At 41.1% G+C, this 21429-nt stretch overlaps 1 protein-coding gene and 1 long non-coding RNA gene across 11 annotated transcripts in view; one reads left to right on the top strand and one right to left on the bottom strand.

Moving 5' to 3' along the window:
• Window positions 1-391: 391 nt before the first annotated feature.
• LOC126051242 (serine/threonine-protein phosphatase 4 regulatory subunit 1-like) overlaps window positions 392-21429 on the bottom strand; it is a 34806-nt gene continuing 13768 nt past the window's right edge. For 6 of the 10 annotated variants that reach the window (XR_007509755.1, XR_007509752.1, XR_007509754.1 and 3 more), the window contains 2 exons: window positions 11934-12109; window positions 392-1083 (listed from right to left, as the gene is read on the bottom strand). Coding sequence is in view for 4 of the 10 variants with exons in the window: in XM_049830266.1 (XP_049686223.1) it covers window positions 1060-1083; window positions 11934-12109 (200 nt within the window). In the remaining 6 variants the exon portion in view is untranslated. The other 4 variants (XM_049830267.1, XR_007509750.1, XM_049830268.1 and 1 more) reach the window with 4 other exon arrangements.
• Window positions 16827-20534, top strand: LOC126051249 (uncharacterized). Its single transcript, XR_007509761.1, has 3 exons — window positions 16827-17104; window positions 17341-19618; window positions 20034-20534. It is a non-coding gene; the product is annotated as an uncharacterized LOC126051249 (long non-coding RNA).

The following is a 21429-nucleotide window of genomic DNA, read 5'->3' on the forward strand; positions in this document are numbered from 1 at the left end:
TTTTGACTCCCAACAAAAATGTATGCTGTAAAGTTGTAGGTGATTTATTTGGAAACAGAGGAAGAAAGCCACCTGTGAGTGTATTTACTGGTTAAAGGATGATCATGTGTGTATGATGCAGCCGTGAAAAAGGTGTCACATGTTAGGGGAAGTGGAGTTAAGGCTGTTTTGTCTAGAGTGCTGCATACAAACCTAGTCACCAGCAGCCCGGACAGATGAACTGAAGCTGTACAAGGTGCAGACAAATGTGCTTAGACCCTGCTTTCTCCCCATTACCTTACCTTCAGACTGGAAGAGCCTGGTTTAGCAGACTGGCACAGTTAAGACTGCAGACTGCTCTATATTCATGCTTGAATTTTAGTAAGTCAAGGTGCAACTAAATTACAAGTAATTTAATAATCGGGAATTCAGAATTTTATTCATCATCAAAACAATATGATGCCTGTAGAAGTATCATGGAAAAAAAACCCGAATGATTTTAGGCTGGACCTTGATCGGCTTTTGAAACGGGTTAGGAGTGTGGTTATTTGTGATGGTGGGAGTTGACAGAGGAACTGTTTCAGGTTTGTGTTTCCCTGTTAGCCCAACGGGATGTGAGCTGCTGCTGGCTGCAGGTAGGGGTGATGTCTGCCAGAGCGCTGCTCTCAGCTGCAGGTTACAGAGGGGCTGACTCCCCAGCAAGTTGGGATTGCGACCTGGGTGTCTGTGTAGAGGAGCTGGGGGTGCCTGCCTGAGCGTTTTAGGTGACCCTTCTCAAGAAGCAGAGTTGTTCTCCTGCCAGATCCCAAACTGTTCCTGGTTCTCCTAATTTTCTTGGAAATTACTGGATACAGAAATACTGAGCTATAAAATCAAGTTTATAGACACTGCAATTTATAATACAGAACGTACTCCCGTGAGATGTAATTTTGCGAGCTGATTTTTTTTGTGTGTCACTTGTTTTGGGCATCTGTCCCACATTTGGTCCTTGGCAGGTGAAAAATGTGCGCCTTGGTATTTCGTATCCATTTAATTAATTTTGCGTGACTCTTTTTCCAGGTAATTAGGCCAGGAAAAGGTTCAAGAAGACTTTGCTTTTGGGCACTGATTTAAAAGAAAAAAAAAAAAGAAGAAGAAAAAAAAAAAGGATCAAATAAACATAATTATTTGCATAATATTTTTACAGTATGCTTGTGATATTGGAAAAATCCATGCTCATAAAACACATTTGTTAATATTCTATTATTGGATCATTAAACTTCCTCAGAGTTACAGTTTTTTCAACCCCTCTTGATTCATTCAGTGTTGCAAAGAGTCTTTTCCTGTTTTCTTGTGGACAACAGTCTTTTCTTATGACTAGGACGTAGTGTGTCATCATGTTTGTTTATTAGACTGTAAAAAAAATTGACAATGGGGATTTAATTTTGGTTTTATTTGGTATTTTGTACTGCGATAACTGATAATAGTTGTTACTACTGTGCTTTCAGTGTTATTAAACAATTTCAGGGTACTTCTTTTCCCTCACAGACTGCAGGAAATTGCATTGAGATGCATTGTAATCCCTTGTCCTTCACCTTGTCCAATGTGAAATATGAAATTTCGAGTGTCAGGTTTATTGAAATAGGAATAGAAACTTACATGCCAGATGAAATCTATCACTTGATATTAAAAAAACCCAAATCCTGAAGCTCCATGCCCAAACATGGACAAAACGTCCTCTCCTCTTAAAAGGCCTTAGAGCTAAAATATTACTATAGAATCATGAAAGAAGAAATAACTGTCCTGTCAGCTGAGCAAGTAAATAGATTTTCAGTATAGTAGAGTAGGGAGGTCATACTTACTTGTTAACAACAACTACTAAACCCGAGTGCCTTTCAAAGGCAGTTGCCTTTCTGAGCCTAGCTTGCTGTGTTCTTGCCCTCCCTCTTTCCAAGCTTGTGAGGAGTTGGAATATTTAAGTAGATTATTTTGTTTTACATAGCAGAGGAACTGCATTCCTCCCACATGCTGCGCCTCTGATCGCCACTTTTTATGTTTCTTGACACAAGGAGCAAGTCATAGTTTGACGTCATTTGGCATTTCTGTTACTGAAAGGCAACATGCTGTTGAAGTGATTAATTAATCTCCAAAAATGTTTCAAAAGAAGTTTTCTTTGTTTCTGCATATTACCTGCACTGATTTTAAATGATTGTTGCTTCCATTATAGGGAAAAAAAAAAAGTAAACCTGCCAGTGGCAGTAGACCGTACCAGCAGAGATGTGCACAAAGTAGTTCTGCAAGTGCAGAGCTATTTGAATGTGGTCTAAATTGATGTGAATCTGGCTTCTAGTGGTCCTGTCCTTCCTTCCTCTCAGCCATGCTTTCCCACCCCTTCCTTTCAGCTGAACCTGGGGCTTCTCTGATGCACAACAAGCTGGTTTGGGAATCCAGCTAAAAATTAATCCTACCCCAAAAATGGTAGTTTGCATCCTGGTTCTAGTTTGCATCTGGTTCTACTTGTCCAGGATCCAGTGAGAGAGGTCTGCTTTTTTGTTTGTTTTAAATTATTAATATTTTTATTTTTACGTTCATGCCCTAACACTGGCAATACTCTTCAGGAAACAGCTATTATGGAAAGTGTTCTTGTCACCTGGTCAAAAGAAAAGGGAGAGAAATTCCCAAGATGATGTACAGGTTCTCAGTGTGCTTTCTGGGCCAGTATTGAAGGAATTTGAAGCATGGGAGTTTAACTGCATGGCTCCTGTGAAGTGTGATTACTGTTATTTGAGAGCTCTTTGTAAATTCATGAATACCATGTAATCTAGATTAAAACCAAACCGTCGTGTGTGTGTAGGGTACGTTGTGGGTTTTTTTCCAGGAGTTTACAGACTGGGGGGAGTGTGCGTACACCATGAAGGGTCAGATCTGCCCTCCACAATTAAGATCCCTGATTTTCAGGCTACTCTAACACAACACACGTGTTGATGAGCAGGTCTTGGAAATTCTTGAAGTTTGTAGGAGAGAACTTCTTGTCACAGGTACTCAGTGAGCCAACTAGGAAAGATGCCCTCCTAGACTTGCGATTTGTGAATAGAGAAGGACTCGTGGGGGATGTGATGGTAAGTGGCTGCCTTGGCCACAGCGATCATGAAATAGTTGAGAGTAATGAGAAAAAAGGACAGCAGAGTTGCTACCCTGGACTTCAGGAGAGCAAACTTGAACCTATTCAGGGAGCTATTTAGCAGAGTGCCTTGGGAATCTGTTTTTGAGGGCTTAGAAGTCCACAAGTGCTGGTCAGTCTTTAAGAACCACCTTTTAAGCACAGGAGCAGGCAATTCCACTGTGTCTAAGTCAAGCAAGAAGGGCAGAAGACCACCTTGGCTGAACAGGGAACTCCTCGTGGACCTCAAGAGGAAAAAGGAACTGTATGATCTCTGGAAGTGAGGTCAGGCTTTGCAGGAAGAGTACAAAGCTGTGGTTTGTTTATGCAGGGAGAAGGCACAAAAGGCCAAAGCTCAATTAGGGTTGAAACTGGACAGTGTTGTTTCAGGTAACAAGAAGGACTTTTTAAAGTATGTTAATAGCAAGAGGAGGTCTAAAAAAACCATTGGTCTGATACTTGTTGAAGATAGTCATCTGACTAATAGGGATGAAGAAAAAGTGGAGGTATTCAGTGCGGTTTTTGCCTTAGTCTTTAGTGATACTGATAGACCTTGGGCTGCCCAGTCCCCTGAGTTGGAGGACCATGAGTGTGGGAACAGTGACTTTCCATTTGTGGACACCGAAATTATAAGGGACCAGCTGTATCAGTTGAATGTTTGCGAGCCCATGGGGCCTGATGGGTTTCATCCCAGACTTCTGAGGGAGCTAGCAGATGTTATGGCAGGACCCCTCTTTGTCATCTAGCAGAGGTCTTGGGAGTCTGGGGAGGTCCCTGCTGACTGGAAGCTGGCCAGTGTTATTCCAATTTACAAGAAGGGTGTGAGGGAAGACCCAGGGAACTATAGACCTGTGAGTCTAACCTCAGTTTCTGGAAAAATTATAAAGATTATACTGGGTACTGTTGAAAGGCATTTATGCAATCATCAGGCACAGTCAATGTGGGTTTGCAAGGGGAAAGCCCTGTTTAACTAATTTGATACCCTTCTATGATAAGGTCGCCTGCCTAGTGGATGAAAGGGAGGAGGTGGATGTAGTTTTTCTGGATGTTAGTAAGGCTTTTGATAACTGTCCGTCACAGCATCCTTCTGGAGAAGTTGACCAACTGTGGGATGAGTGGGTTTACGGTGCGCTGGGTGAAGAGCTGGCTGAAGGGCAGAGCTCAAAGGGTTGTTTGTAGTGAATGGGGCTGCATCTGGCTGGTGACTGTCACCAGCAGCGCGCCTCAGGGCTCAATTCTAGGGCCAGTCTTGTTCAGGATATTTATCAATGATCTGGATGCAGGAGTTGAACGGACCATTAGCAAGTTTGCTGGTGATACCAAACTGGGAGGTGCTGTTGACTCTCTTGAGGGACAAGATGCCTTGCAGAGGGATCTAGATAGATTGGAGCATTGGGCAGTGATTAATGGGATGAAATTTAACGAGGAAGTGCTGGATTCTGCAACTAGGATGGATTAATGCCAGGCGCAAGTATAAACTGAGAGAGCAGTGGGTGGAGAACAGCCCTGCAGAAAGGGATCTGGGGGTGCTGGTTGGGAGCAGTGAGCCCTGACAGCCAAGAGGGCAAACTGCACCCTGGGGTGCATCAAACACAGCATGACCAGCCGGTCAAAAGAGGGGATCATCCTGCTGTATTCAGCATTGGTGCGGCCTCATCTTGAGCACTGTGTGCAGTGCTGGGCCCCACCATTTAAGAAGGATGTGAAGGTCCTTGAGCACGTCCAGAGGAGGACAACCAAGCCGGTGAGCGGGCTGGAAGGCATGTCCTCCGAGGAGCAGCTGAGGACTTTGGGTTCGTCTCATCTGGAGAGAAGGAGGCTGAGGGGAGACTTCATTGCTCTCTGCAGCTTCCTGAGGAGGGGATGTGGGGAGGGAGGTGCTGAGCTCTTGTCCCTGGGATCCAGGGACAGGATGCGTGGGAATGGTTCAGTGCTGCACCAGGAGAGGTTGAGATTGGATGTCTGGAAGCATTTCTTTACGAGAGGGTGGTCAAACCCTGGAACGGGCTTCCTAGAGAGGTGGTTGATGCCCCAAGCCTGTCAGTGTTTAAGAGCCATTTGGACAATACCCTTATGTCGTAGTTTAACCCCAGCCAGTAACTAAGCACTCTGCAGCTGCTTACTCCTTGCCTGCCCCTGCAGTGGGATGGGGGAGAGAATTAGGGGGGTGAGGTGGGGGAGGGGGAGAAGTAAAACTCATGGGTTGAGATAAGAACAGTTTAATAGAACAGAAAGGAAGAAAATAATAATGATAATAATAACAATATTAAAATGACAATAAGAATAAAAATAATTGGAATATACAAAACAAGTGATGCACAATGCAATTGCTCACCACTTGCCAACTGATGCCCAGTTAGTTCCTGAGCGGCGATCCCCCCAGGCCAACTCCCCCTAGTTTGTATACTGGGCATGATGTCACAGGGTATGGCATACCCCTTTGGCCAGTTTGGGTCAGCTGCCCTGGCTGTGTCCCTTCCCAACTTCTTATGCCCCGCCAGCCCTCTTGCTGGCTTGGGTGTGAGAAGCTGAAAAATTCTTGACTTAGTATAAACACTACTTAGCAGCAACTGAAAACATCAGTGTGTTATCAACATTCTTCTCATGCTGAACCCAAAACATAGCACTGTACCAGCTACTAGGAAGGCAATTAACTCTATCCCAGCTGAAACCAGGATACCTTAACAACATGCTTTAACTTTTGGTCACCCCCGAAATGGTCAGGCAATTGGACTAGATGATTGTCGTAGGTCCCTTCCAACTGAAATAGTCTATTCTATTCTAAAACACTGGAAATTTCATGATCTGGAAGCCTTACAAATTCTGGAAAGCATTTATTGCAAGTAATAAAGCCACACGCTAAAAGCCTGGAAAGAACTCTTCTACCCAACTCCCTGAGGATGTTAGCTGATCCCTTTTCTTCAGACCATGCTTCTTGACTGAATCTTCTTTCTTTTCTCATCCTCCTTCCTGCTGTTTTCTCCTATTAATGAGCTCTCCCACCTGCCTTGCTCTCCAAAACACTTCAGCACTTGACCATCTGTCACTGCTGCTGTGCATCCTTACTGTCATAAGAGAAAGTATTGACCTTGAGCTGGAGTGTGTGATCTGTGATAAATAGCTTACAAACTGGCAAATGAACCAATATTAAAAATAACTTGATTTATACATTGTATGTGAAACAGCAAGAAATGTGGAGGCTGCTAGGTCTAAATGCTCAGTCAGTAAGTACAGTTCTGAGAAAAAGATGTGTCCAGTAAATCTGCAGAGGTTTGCAACATAACACATGGATCCGTGCATGTTCACTGGGCGGTGGGATTCATACCCTGCCCTAATAATGCATTTGATTTACGAGCTGACCTCAGTTATTAGCTGCAGCTTTAGATGAAGCTTTTGCAGATCACTTTGCAAATGCAAATTTGTAAAATGGCTGCACAAGTGCAGTGAGACTAAATGTATTTTCCAAGAAAGATTATTATTTTGTTTGCTTAAGACTAGGTTTAGTTGAATCAGCAGAAGGGCTTTTTGACTTCCTTTCTCTGTGTAATTATAAGCTGAAATTCTAAATCGGCTGCTTAGTGATGGTAAATTATGAAAATTATGCTGTTCATTGGCAAGCTGTTGTTATAATAAACGTATTTATTGCTTGGGGTTTTTTTTCTTAAAGGATGTTTCCTTTGAAACAAAAAGCTGCAGAGTAACTTAAACTGCAAGAACCCATGTTTTTCAAAATTTCTGTCATAGTATAGGATAAGTAAACATGATGGGTGTTTAGAGTTTTCTGACAAGTTAATTTTATCCAAGTAATTTGCAATGTTTTCTAAAACTCAAGCTGAATCCAGTCTTTTAAAACTACAAAGCAAAATGTTGCAGTTTGCCAGGGGAAGGGGTCTATATGCTATCAGGTTAGGCCTCCAAGTGTCGGGCATCTTCATGTCCAAACTTGTCCTAAGAGTCCATGTCCTGCAATGGAAAAGACACATTGAACCAGTAAGTGCTGATTATGTAAATCCAGTGGGATGAAGAACAGCAGGAGATAAGGGAGCTCTGCCTCCTTGTCATTTAAGGAAAATATGAGGTGGGTGACCACTGAAGAGGTCTGTTCTGTATGGCATGAAAGAAAGTCAGAGGTCCTGCCATGGCAAGTCTTTGTGACCTGACAAAGTGTGTGATAATTCTGATTTATTAATGATATTTTTTGTTGTGGGGATTATGTTTTAACAGTTTCATTCCTTGGCTCCAATGTACTACCGAGGTTCAGCAGCAGCCGTGATAGTTTATGATATCACCAAACAGGTAAGACCTTCTGTACCCTTTTTGTCTGTGTTAAATCCTCTGCTGGGGCCAGAGGTGGAGTTAAAACCCCAGGAGTATTTGTATGTTAGTCCCTGTTCACATCAGTGGGGTTTATATGCTTCAGTAGTTTGTGTAGATTTGGATGGAGGCATCCAACTGCCTTAAAAAATTAAAGTCCTGCTTCTGTGTTATTTCAGTGTCATCTAGACAAAAGGTTGGAGGCTACATTTTGCCAAAGTTTCTTTGCATTTCCTCTGGCTAAGTAGATGGGATAATATCCTGCAGTATCCTCTCCCACCACCACTACCACCTATGTTCTCTGTACATAATTGAACTGTTACTGCAAAAAGCAGCTGGCTGCTTTATCAACTGAACAGAAATGCAGTTGTTCGCATATTACTGATTTTAAAACTTATTATTTTTAACGAAGCATATCATCTCATGTTTGCATTGCAGGACTCACGTCTTAACTTTGAAACCAGTGATGAAATAATAAGTCTCTGACCTTTGCCTCAACATTCTTCATTTGGAATCAAAATTGTTTGTTCAGATCCTAAACTGCTCTTGCTCATTGCTCAGGCAGAGGTGGCTAGGACGTTCTAGCTGAATGCCTCTTCCACTGCTTTTGAAAGAAATCCCTGCTGATAAAGCTGAGTTAGAAGAGGTGTTAATGGATGGACGGTCATGACAGTTCACTAGCATTTTATTCCTTTCCTGCCAACTGAATTATTTACTACTAGGTTGAGAGCGCTGGGTTGGTTCTCCAGTGCATTAGTGTAATGATCTGTGGCTGGTGATGGTGGCCACTGTTGCACAGTGGTACTGTTCTCCTTTGCTAGTTTGCCAAAAAAAGATGAGAAAGAGTGGGTTGATACTTATTTTTAATTTAAGTATCTTACGGTTGATCTTGTAATGCGTTGTAAGAGTAGAATTTTGTTTTGCCAACCTTTCTTCAAGCTTATGTGGAACACCTCTCAGAATAAAGAGGGGAAAATAGCAGAGGAATGTGTATTTCACTTTCTGATGCTTAATATTCAGTGTTGATCATTAAAGCAGAATGGATGTTTTTTTCCCAAATGACAGATAGTGCTCTCCCTTCAGTGATACTGATACAGCCATTGCTGATTTAGACACAACTCCTACGTGCATTTCTGAAGGGGGGAAAAAATGATTTATAATGTATTTGGGAGCTCACTTTGAGTTTCAGTAATGATTTCAATCATACATTATAATGGAACAAAAGTGATTCTAATGCTATTAGTTCATTAATGTAAAGAAATAAAAAATTTACTATTAAAAGGTAAGTAGCATCAAAAAGGGTTTGAATTTTGTATTTGGAAGGAAAAAGCCAAGTGAATTGTCACCTGTCTCTGGTTTCATAATGACTAAATCGCAGTTTACCAGATCACAGATTCAGAAATGCTGGTGGGAGGGGGTCACAGTGAAAGCTGCCCTGGATGTTACCAAAAATATGACAGTGGTTGAGATGGTAATCCACTGGGCAGAAGTTGAAATTGGACAAATGAAGCTCACATTGAAAGTGAAGGAACTTAGCTACTAGCCAAGCTTAAAAGAGCTGTGGTTGTTTCTTCATCTCTGAGAATTTAAAAAAAACATTCAGTGCTGCTTTGGAGGAAGGCCAAAGGGGAAGTGTCCAAGTTCAAGAATTAATCTGAGGAAGTCTTCTGACCTGAAGTTTGAAAAGCAGATTACACAGATACAGTAATCTTCTTTTGGTCTTATGATCTATAAAATTATTATTGCATTAATACTGTCAAAGCTGTGTTCCTCTAACTGCAAAAAATAAGCAAATACATCAACAGAGGCTAGGGTGTTAGTATATTTGTTATTTCTCTGACTTAGGATTCATTTCATACTTTGAAGAAATGGGTGAAAGAACTAAAAGAACATGGTCCTGAAAACATTGTGATGGCCATTGCTGGAAACAAATGTGATCTTTCTGATATCAGGTAGTATGTCCATTTTCATTGTTGCTTTGATTGCACTAACTATAGTGTTTCCTTCTTTCAGGTAACCGATTTGTTTGGTTGTTATAATAGTATTTAGTTTTGGTCAGCTGTATTGAGTCTTTCCTAACACCAGTGGTTCTACCAATGTACAACCTCACCAGGAGCAGCACAACTTGAATTATGTACTTTTTTTTAACCTCTCTTGTACTGCCCTTCCTGTGTATTTGTACAATCTACACCCTTTAGCTGCTGAATCATTGGGAATGGAAAAGTATACTCTTTGTTTTCCTTCCATTCATGTTAAAAGGTGCAGAATGTATTAAACCGATGAGCAAGACCAGCAATGGAAAGCTAGAAGGATGGGCCCGAGGTAGAATAATGTTATTCGTAGAGAAGCTTTGAGAACTTGTGCTTTGCAACAACTGAAACTGTTCCGTAATACTGGGTGTAGAAAGTGTATATTTGGTGTTTTAAGAGCATAACCTCAATTAAAACTTGCATCACCTGCATGAAGCAAAGAACCTCCTGGGTATAGGAAGAGAGGGTTGAATCTGCCCTCCTGCAGAAGAGCCAAGATGATGCTATTTGAGATGAGAGTGAAGCTAGAGTCACTTTTCTGCTTGTTAGCTCTCTTTTGGCTTTGCACTTATCTGTTCTGCAACTGGAAGCGCATTTTGCTGTACAGTAGCGATCCTTTGTGTCAGTCCATGACTGTTATTTCTTCAACTAGGAGTACAGACTCAATGGCTGTATTTGATGCTTTCCTCTTAGAACCTCATAGGCTCTCATGGTTGTTTAAAGATATGCCCCTGTTGTTTTATAATCATTACTTTGGCCCAGGTTCACCAGAGCCCTGAAGCACATGCGTAACTTCAAGTAAGTGATGCAGTGCTTTATTGCATCAAGGCATATACAAGGATTGGACCTGTGTGGTTTTGGGGGTTTTTTTTGTGTGTGTGTGTGAGTCAGCCACGAACCAACACAAAACTGTGAGTCACTGCTTCCTGTAAGACCTGAACAAGCCCTGATGCTAGAAGACTCCTGGTTTCTGTTGGGCTAAGAATCAGGGACACAGACAGTATATTGGCATGTCCTATGTGATGATGTGATATACCTTGTCAACATGGTGAAACTAAGTCCTATAAGACAAAACTAAATGTTTCCAAATATGAAGTAGAAAAAAAAGAAGAAAGGATGATTATAAAAGTAAAACAAAAAACCCACTTAGCACAAACTGGAGTTTTCAGTTGCTCTGAGAGTCACTTTAAATTTATTGCTTAAGTGTTCCCAGCAATACAACTGCCTGATTAAATCAAGGGTACTAAGTTGGAGATTGTGACAAATGGCACCAATTACAAATGAATCCATAACCAACCTTCCTCCTGCTTTTGGTAGTATTTGCCATGGCAGCAAGCTTTTAAATGCTATTCCACTAGAGGCAGGTTAACTTGGGGACACGAAGAAAAACCTGCACCCCAAAAATGTTGTGAGAATACTGAGGTTCCTCACAGAGCAACTGTGATCTTCCCACCATGTTATTCTCAAACACTACCTGTTGTTTACAGATTGCTGATTATCTGTTTCTTGCTCCTGTTCAGCCAGTACAACTCTTCTGTACACAAAATGTTCTGGTGTTTGCATGGTCCTTATTGTCCATTAGATAATGTCTCTTGGGGTTTTTTTGTTTGGGTTTTTTTGGGGGGGGGGGGGGGGTGGGAGGGACACAATGACTTTTTTCTCCCCATAATTATGAATAGTTTTGAGAATTATTTTTTTCATGCCATTATTCTTTCTGCATCCCCCAGCTTTTTTTGGTTTTGAAGTCGTCCAGTGATGTCCAGCTAAAGAGATTTTGGTGGAAAAATAGAGAGCAGACTATCTTGCATGTGATATGTTTTCACAGTTCTTCCAGAAATCTGATTGTTTATGTAATACATGCAGCTGTATGCATTCTCTGGCTGCTTTGTGTCTTCAATTTTACTTCAGTAAAGATGATTTCAGGTGAAATGTGTCACCAATTTATCAGATTGTTTCCAATGGGTAGAATACACACATGCCTTTGGGCACAGAGAATTTAAAAATGAGATGATGCAAACACACAGGAACAAGCTGCTGTTTGTATGCATTTTTGGCATCTCTTAGGTTTTGTAGAACTTTTCACAGATGTTTTGCTGGATATCAGAGGGACAGCTGCTTTTAAGACCAATGTGAATAGATGCAAAAGAGGACAAGCTCACCTGTTTCAAGTTGATTTGATTCTGCCTTCTCTACAACTGTAGGAGATAATGTAAGGAAGGAATGAATGGAAGCAATAAGAACTGATTATCTTCCTTTGGGAAGGGACTGGCACTATTTCTCATAATCACTGACCATGTTACCCTCTATTAGCTAGCGCTTCAATACCAGCCAACAAAACCAAACGCCACTCTAGCCGAAAGTAGGAACCATTTGGCTGCAATTACCAAACAAATGCAAAATACAGCTCTATTACTGGAGCCCTGGAAATCCTAATGGGAAAAAAATAATAGAGTATAAAACTAATTTCTTACCTCAACAGTGTCACCAATTAAAGGCACAATATCGCCCAGTATAGGTTTAAAATTTTGTTGGTCACTGATAGTTAGTTCCGTCTGTGACTCTGTTCCCTTCCTGACACTGGCCATTGTCTCTTCTTGAGGATCCAAACTGGATGCTCTGAGTGCAGCAGACAACACCTCCACTTGTGCTGCAGCATATGAAAGAGAAATACATGAGACTGAACTGCAATAAACTTTTAGCAAGTCCACAGATCAACTTTTACATACTGACTAATTAACTGAAAGATGGCACAACTGCTATGGGGGAGGTATAAATTTAAGATTATTGACTGTTAGTAAATCCCAAACTGGGGACAATTAGCGTAAAATGCAAGGCAGGTTAACAAGCCACTTTTCCTAGGGTGCTCAACCACACCACAGCTCACTGAAATTTATCTTTAAAGCAAAACAAACAAACCAACAAACCCCAGGAGTAAGAGACTGCTGTTATGGCATGATCAGTTCTTTAAGAATCTTGGTACATACTAATGGTGCAAAGAGTCATTGGGGCAGAACAGCACATGAATACTAACTTACTGACTGGGTCTTTTGTGGGAGGTGGGAATAAGAGAGAGAAGGGAAAAGTAATTCAAAGAAAGGTTTGAGAACAGGTTTATTCATACAGAAAGGATTTCATTTCTGAGAGGCTGTGTCCCTTGCTATATACAGTCATTAAATTCTTATGTTTTTATAGCAACTTTAAAGCAAGATCTAGGAAGATGCTAGACCCCAGTAATTCTTTTCTCGACAGGATACTTCAGCCTCCTTGCATCCTCCAAACAAATAATGAAGATTGCATTGTTTGATGTCCTCTTATTCATCAAAAGAAAGCACTAGGACTTCACACTCTGCTATCCACTCTTTTGAAAAAGATCCAGCAGTTCTGAGACTGCTCTGCTTTCCATCCCTCTGCTTACTGCTAATTAAAAAAAAGCTTTGTTGAGCAATGTTCCTTGGATAAAGCCTGACCTAAGCAGATCAGGTATCAGAGGCAATCTTAGCTGCAAGCAACACAGAGTTCACTGCAGACTGATCTACCCTGCTTCTCTCCTTCCCCCTTCTTTCCAAGAAGGTAAGGAGGAACAATCTCCTGACCCATTAAATTCACCCAGCCATCCAGAAGCTCTGTTCCTCATAGACTTATACCTTCCAAGCTTTCTTAAATGCTCATTGTGAAATTAAATGACAAACCATATGCTTGTTTTTAATCTCATTTTGCCATACTAAGTTACAGAATCTAAATTTCTCCCTCTAGCTCTTTTTGATAGAGTTATTAACAACAATTAAACAAAGAAAGTTGGACTCATTTGTAGACAGAAGAAAGAGATATGCAATACATCTGTTATAAGAAGCAAAATTGTAACTTAGCACAATCTTAGCTAGCAAAAATTGGAAAACACTATGGGTTCACTGGTTTCTAGGTGGAGTCTGATGAGCAGGAGTAAAGATAATTCTTTACAGTATGCAATGCTAGCTCCGTAACTGCATCAAATTTCTGACAGAATAACCAAAAGATATTCTTGCTGTATTACTGCAATTCACCTCAACAGGAAAAATCACAGCAAGTTAGAAACTTAAAAACAAAACCAACATTATACTAATACTTCCACTATAAGACACATTATGTTAGAAAATATAGTTTGAATATATATAATTTATATATAAATATATTAAAATTGGTAATTGTAAAAAGCTTGCTATGACTTCACTCTTCAAGTGTTACTTCACTGACAATAACCTTCTGTACTTTAAGGCCCATGAGAATAAACAACATCAAAGTTAGCAAATTCCTCCAAAACTTAACAGTTAAATAAATCACCCCAAAATCAAGCAAAAATAGGTGGTCATTTCAGAGCACTTGTTAGGGCAAGAAATGCCTGTCTGATTTCCAGTTCATTCTCATTTAGAGAAATCAAACAAGAACATTAAAAAGAACTATATTCTGCTGCACACCAAGGAGACGTTTTTCATGAAGACTTCTTTCATGAAGGAGAACTTCATGAAAAACATACACTCCTCTCATTTTTGCTTAAAAGTCAAGAAAGCTTACCCTGACTATGTAACACATACTGCTTCAACACTGAATACGTGTTTACTGAAAAATCCACACAGAGCTTCAAAGACTACTTCTAGTAACAAGAGTGAAGGCATCTACAGCAGTAACTGGGAATTTTCCAAGACCTATTCCCCACCCATGCCACACTGTCAGCCTGCACGCCTAGACCACCCTCACTTAGGGGCTTAATGGGGTGGAGACCACACATATCCTGATTTCCTCTGCCTGCCCTAGAGGAGATATGACACAAACATGCATCTCCTCAGCTTCTTGTCAATGCTACAATCCCAAAATGTGGGGATGAAGGACAGGAGAGGCCAAACTCCCAAGGATTTCATTGACTGGCAAGTGCCTTCTTTCTTCAAGTGCTTATCCATAGGTCCTGTCACCAAGGGTGTCTCCAATACTGTCATTCACTGAAAGGTGAGTGACCTGAAGTCCGTAATCATCTTAAGGTCCTAGCCAAAACAAGAGCCAAGCACAGTCACTACAGAAGGCTCCAGAATGGCAGAGTGCCAAGTATAGAAAGAAGAGAAAAAGAGTGCATATGCGAGTAGGTGCGTATGTGTGCACAGCTCTAGGTGGCTGCCTTGAAAATATCAAAACTTGAGACAGCATCCTAATGAGCTGTCTTCACCACCCCAGGCTCAGGTGCCAGGGCACATCCCCTCATAATGCCATTACACAGTGACACAGTCCAAGATCTGTGCTGACACCCTCCTGTGACTCAGATGGCTGCTGCTCCTCCCACCTCCCACAAAGATCTTTCCTACAGCCATAGGACAGGCAATATTTTCCAGAAAAGCATTGTAAGTACAACCAAAGGATAAGGCTCCCCTCTCACACATGACAGAAAAATGCCTCAGAGCTCTTGGGAAGCAAGGTTTGGGGAGGAACACTGGAAGGAAATCTGCTGGCTAACTAGCTTTCACAACGACCTGCAGTAAAAATTGTAATGTAAAGGTCAGTTTTGTACATAACACAGAACTCACATATTGCATTGGTAAGATAAAGTCCATGTTCACTGGATCGTAAACCACCTTCTAATTAACCCTTTCGTCCTTTGACTTTTGCTTCAGGTGAGAAGTATTTTTCAGAAAGGAATTATTTACTCTTGGCTACTGTACCCACACCCTAAAATAACTGGCACAACCTTTAAATTCAAAATGACATTTCACCTAGCCTTATTAAATTTCCCGGTCCTCAGGAATTTCTGTCCCTTCAACATGCTTTATTGTTGTTTTCTGTTTCTCCTGATGTTTCACTAGAGGACACTGATATTTCTAAGTGGCACACTCCTTTCTTTTTTCTGAAGAATCTGCCTTCCTTAAGCCTCACTTCTTTACCTCTTCTCAGAGGTAAAAGCTATGGGCTGCATTAATGGGTACAGAGATGGAAGTAATTAAAACAAAAAAATAAGAGGAGTTTCTTTTCCACTTCCTCCTCACACAACATATTTTAGACTTTTACTGCAGGCAGTGCTAGTAGCCTAACTTACAAACATAGTTTTTATAAGCGAATGGGATCAATTGACCCCACATTTGTGCTGGTTTATCCCTATTAGGTCTCCATTTGGCAAAGCAGCCTGTAACTGGCATAATCCACAGTTAGCCCCAGTAACCTGCAAGTCAGGTTTTCTCTCTTCCCCCAAATAATATTAAGCAAAGCTGAGATTACATGATTTAGCACTTTCTATGCAGAACATAAGGAGATAAATAAAGTTGAAAAAAGTGTCCCTGGAAAGAAAAATGAAGAAATAAAAACATCTGGAGAAAGAAAAGCAACCTCTGAAGTAAGTGAAGACAGCAGCAGCCTCAGGAAGCTGGAGAAAGGTGACGTGAATAAAGACTCTGTGATAATCTTAAAAGATGGCATACTTCAGAAGAATGTATAGGTTTCCATCTCCCAGTTTGAGACCCTCAGGATGCCTGGCCAGTGGATTGGAAAGGTCCTATTAACAGGGATTACATACCACTGCTTAACTTTTGCATAGCTCTGCTAGCCAGTAGAGTTTGTCTGTGAGAAGACAGGCTGTCTTTATCTTGGTTGCTGACTGCTCAACTTTCAATCTATTACTCAGATTTCTCACTTTGGCAACAAGCTAGTTCTGGAAAGAAAGCCTCAAGGTAAAGATTTTTGAGAGTGAGAGTCAGATAAAGCAGTTCACCTGTTTCTGAGAACGAGATTACAGAAAAAAAAAATATGTTCTATGGCAGCTGATGGTCACTTAAAAAAATTGTATTTGCTAGAGACCTCATCAGTCTCCATGCCTTGGAGAAAGGATTTGAAGTTTGAAACGCAAAATGCCCTGATGATAGGGAGGTGCACTACAGAAACACAGAAAACACAGACAAGTTACAAACCTAACACCCCCACCCCCACCCCACCCCCAACAAAGCCACCACAGTTCATTCTGTGTATGTAAACAGCAACCCACTAGTGCTCGGCAGCCAAGACATCTGGAAGATTGGGGTATGCACTGAACATACTGTACTCTGGGCTGCACAACCTGGCAATGCCTCTCCTTTCAAGTGATTCTTCCCCTTGTTGTGGTATGCTGAGGAACCCCTTAGATAAAAATTGAGTTATTCTGTTCTCAATATTTCTGGTATAAGGATACAAGCAGGTGAGGGAAGAAGCACCTCGCACAACACAGAAGGGTGAGGCGAGACACATGAAGTAGAGGTATGTAGAATCCAGAAAGGAAGAAAAATGAAAACAAAAACAGGAAATAAGAGGGTAAATACATACAGAGGGAAAGGATAGGGGTACAAGCAAAGCGGGGGGAGGGGGGGGGGTAGGAAGGGGGGCACAGGAAGGAAAAAACTGTACTCCGACTCAGAAAGAATCACTGCTGGTTGAACTCCAGTACAAAATCTTCACACTTGCCTCAGCTGTCAGGGACTGGCTCTGAAACCAACTAGCAAAATGGAAATAGTCAACCTCTGCTGATCGTACCATGAAGGACATCGCCTTATGACCATCATCAGTTATTCTGCAGAATCAAATGATAAAAATTCAGTGTCATCTTAAGAACCTTCAAAAACCCTGTGCCAATGACCTTGGCCAACATGATTCCACGCAACAGGTATTAATTTTCTTTTTTTTTAAGTTTAGAAAATATTCTCACACCCCCCCCCCCCCATATTAAGTAAAGGATGCTGAAGTTGCACAGTCAAGCAGTGAGAGGCTAGGTACAGCCAGAGTTAAGGTCATCTGAACAACTTAACCTTATTGACACACACCTAACATCATACACTACAGTCTCATTCCCAAACTACACTTTTGCTAACTCATCCCCACTTCATCTTGTGATGTCTCTAGGATGCTTGTCCCATTTGCTATAGAAACCAGAAGATGTGTACCTATGGGAGCTCTCCAGTATGACAGGCCTCTGCTTACCCACCACAAAGAACACAGCATCTTCTGCTCCCACCCCTTCGCTGGGAATGCAGCAATAAAGACAGGAGCACAGCATGGAAGAAGGAATCCAGGACTTGGGTGACAGCAAACCAGTGAAGAAAACACATGCAAGAAAAAGGTCACAGGGATTTAAAAAGAAAGAGAGAGAGAAAGAGAGAGAGAAAAAAAATGCCTAGCTTGCTCAGTCTTTGCTGTCAAGAACCAGCCCACTCACAGTACAAGACTCAAAACCAAAATGGCTAGTCTTGCAAGGGAAAGACCCTAAGCACCGCCTGGGACCAGGGCTGTTTGGCACACACTAGTAAGCCACATATACTGCAGACAAAATTATCTGTGAAATTAAGAAGTTTCATAAAATTCCTATGAAAATAACAAATTAAGACAACCTTTGGACTGAATATTTATACCATGAGTTTGCAACAACAGTTTTAGATGGTAAAGATGGAAGCATTATTCCTGGTATTGCCATGAGCAAAGAGGCAGTCAGGGCTCCGATCTTCTGGACCACCCCCAAAGGGAGTCTACCTCCCTCGTCACAATTTATGGAATGTAAGGTCCAAAACACAGGCATTACGTCAGCTACTCAGAGTGTAAAGTCTGGATATCTACCACTTGTAAAAAAAAAAAAGAAAACGAGAGGAAACGAGCGGAAACAAAGAGGAAATGAGCGGAAACAAGAAAGGAACAATACTAAAGAAAAAGGAAATGAGAGGAAACAAAGAGGAAAAGAGGGGAAAGAAGAAAGAAACGATATTAAACAAAAAGGAAATGACAAGAAACAAAGAAGAAAACAGAGGAAACAAGAGGGAACAACCGGAAATAACAAGGAAACATCACAAGACAACACAGCAACAAGAAACAACCCGAAAAGAATCCAAAAACACGGAAATAACCTGAAAAGAAACAGAAAACAAAGTAAACCGGAAGTAAACAGGAAACGACCCGGAAGTAACCCGGAAGTAGCGTGAAAAGGAAAAGTATGTGACTTGGAAGTAACCGGAAGTAACCCAGAAGATGGAAACAGCCCGAAAAGAAAAATGCAACCCGGAAGTAAACAGGAAGAAAGAAGAAAACAGCCTGATAAAAGGGTGCAATCCAGAAGTAACCCAGAAGTAACCCGAAAACAGCCCAAAAGGAAAAAAGGGTGCAACCCGGAAGTAACGTGAAAACAGTCCAAAAAAGAAAAAAGGTGCAACCCGGAAGTAACCCAAAAAGAGCCCTAAAAGAAAAAAGGTGCAAGCCGGAAGTAACACGGAAGTAACACGAAAACACCCTGAAAAGAAAAAAGGGTCCAACCCGGAAGTAACCCAAAAACAGCCAGGAAATGTGCGACCCGGAAATAACCCGGAAGTAACACGAAAGCAGCCAGAAAACACAAGGGTGCAACCCGGAAGTAACACAAAAGTGTGAAAAGAAAACGGGTGCGAACCGGAAATAACCCGGAAGTAACCCGGAAACACCCCGAAAAGAGGGGGTGCAACCCGGAAGTATCCCGAATTAAACGGGCAACAACCCAAAAGTAAAGAGGAAACAACATGAAAAGAAAAAAAGAACTAAACAGAAGAGAAACAAAACAACCTGGAAGTAACGCGGAAAGAAGCAGTAAGCATCCCACAAAGAAAAATGATACAACCTGTAACCCAGAAACACGAAAAGAAAAAAAAAACACCCAAGAACTAAACAGCAAAGAATGTGAAAGTAAACAGCCCAGAAGTAAACAGGAAATAACACGGAAGTACCCGGAAGTAACCAGAAACAACCCGGAAGTAGTCAGAAAAACATCCTAAAACAAAATGATAGAACCCGGAAGTAAAGAGAAAAACACGGTAGTAACCCGGAACTAACTATTTAACACGGAAGTAAATCAGAAACAACCCGGAAGTGATGCGGAAGTAAGCCGGAAGCAAACCGAAAACCCGGAAGTGAGCAGGAAACACCCCGAAAACTGAACCAACCGGGAGGTAACTGGGAAGTAACCAGGAAATTACCCGGAAGTAACCACGAAACAACAAGGAAGTACCCGGAAGTATACAGGAAACAACCCGGAAACCGGAAACAAACCGGAGACACCGGAAACACAGGAAAGAAACAGGAACCTGTCAGCAACCAGAAGTAAACAGGAAGCAACCCGGAAGCAGATAGGAAACAACCCCTAAGTAAAACAGGAAACAACCCCAAAGTAAGCAGGAATTAAACCATATTGCCGGAATAATTAATTTAATTAATTTAATTTTCCAGAATTAAACCCAGAAACGAAAAACAAACTGGAAACACAGGAAAGAAAGAAAGAAACAGGAAAGAAAGAAAGAAACAGGAAAGAAAGAAAGAAACAGGAAAGAAAGAAAGAAACAGGAAAGAAAGAATCTTACCCTAATTTACCCAGGCTCAATGATTATGTTTCAAGTGTTTGGGCATCTATAATTTGAAGCTTTCACACAATAGCAGGTTCAAGGTCACAGAAACAATCGAAACATTATTAACTCCATCATAATATAAAATGTTAAACTACACATAAGTAACTGGATGTGATTATACCCTACTGAGAGACATAAATTAAATTACATTTAAGTTCTTTATTCTTATCTTTTCCCTAGGAAATGCTCCAGTTCATCTGTCCAGCAACAATTCTCCAATTATTCCTGAGACTGACTAATGCCGAGTCATCATAAACTGCCCGCAATAGTTACTCGCTATCACTTCTGGTGATATAGCTGCTATTCACAGTTATATCACTAATGGCTATAAGATGCTACTTCCTATATTTTCTTATGCTATATAACATACTAGGTCTACAAAGGAAGCTAGGATTAAACAACATGTTTATACAGCAAAAAAAAAAACCCAAACAAGCAACCACAAAACTCCCAGGGAAAATTATAGCTACTCCACCCACCTTCCCCTGCAGAAAAGCACAGGCAAGCACAGGATGCACACAGCTGGACAGAGTCATCAAAAAGATTTCAAGCCCATGCACGCCCCACACCCCATGCAATCCAGGCTGAGAGACTCAGAGAGACAGTTCTTTCTTCAACAGGCAAGTAAAATATTGGGACCACTCTTCTTGTTGAAAATTCAAGTCACAACTTGAGTTTCGGGATTTGTTCTCCTCCCTACTGGCTTTTATTACGTAAGTGTCACCGATAGCCCTAAAGGCTCCTCTTCCCTCCCTCCCCATGAAAAGTCAAACACACAAAAACTCTCTCCCGGTTGGTAGATTGATGATTTCATCTCAAACTGTAAATACACCACAAACTTCAGATTTCAGGAAAACAGAAAATTTTAAAATCGGGTATTTCAGAACTGATTTATTCATACATTCATACAGGTTTATGCAGGTTATAATAAGAGAAACCATTCTGTAATTGTTAGCTTCAGTTCAATCAGAATGAAAACCTTCAAAATGGAGGTATGTTCACACAATGGACTATGGAATTTTAAGTACACTTCACATAACTAAAGTTAAGCACAAGGCTAACCCCTTACAGAACTCGGGCCACAACCAACCGAATAGGGGCTAACCTACAGGGTGGATTATCATACTTCTGCATACTACTGAGTTAAGATTTCAACACAAAAGCAAATAATAAAAAGATTTACTTGGAGCTCAAACTAAACTACATTAAAAAACCCTCATCCCTAACATATTTTATACATTTCTGTGATCTTCTAACTGTTTACAGTTCGAATTAAAATAAATGCTGCTTTGGAATTTCTCCATTCCATTGCAAAGTGTCTGTCCGCAGGGGATGGGAGGGAGGGTGTGTGTCTGTCTGAAGTATGGTACAATACCTGTGCTTTTAAATGAAACAACTAGCTCAGGGGTATTACAGAAAGGAAAATGGCAAAATGTAGACCACAGTATGAACTGGGCAAGGTAAGGCTTTTTGCAGCAGTTTTTCATTTGCAATAACCGGAAGCAACAATACCCAAACTGTAAACTAAGGATGAGGATGATCCTGCAGAACACTTTTTGGGTTCCTCCATCAATCT

The sequence above is a fragment of the Accipiter gentilis genome, chromosome 27, assembly GCF_929443795.1.
Source record: "Accipiter gentilis chromosome 27, bAccGen1.1, whole genome shotgun sequence".
In the NCBI taxonomy this organism is placed as follows: Eukaryota; Metazoa; Chordata; class Aves; order Accipitriformes; family Accipitridae; genus Astur; species Astur gentilis.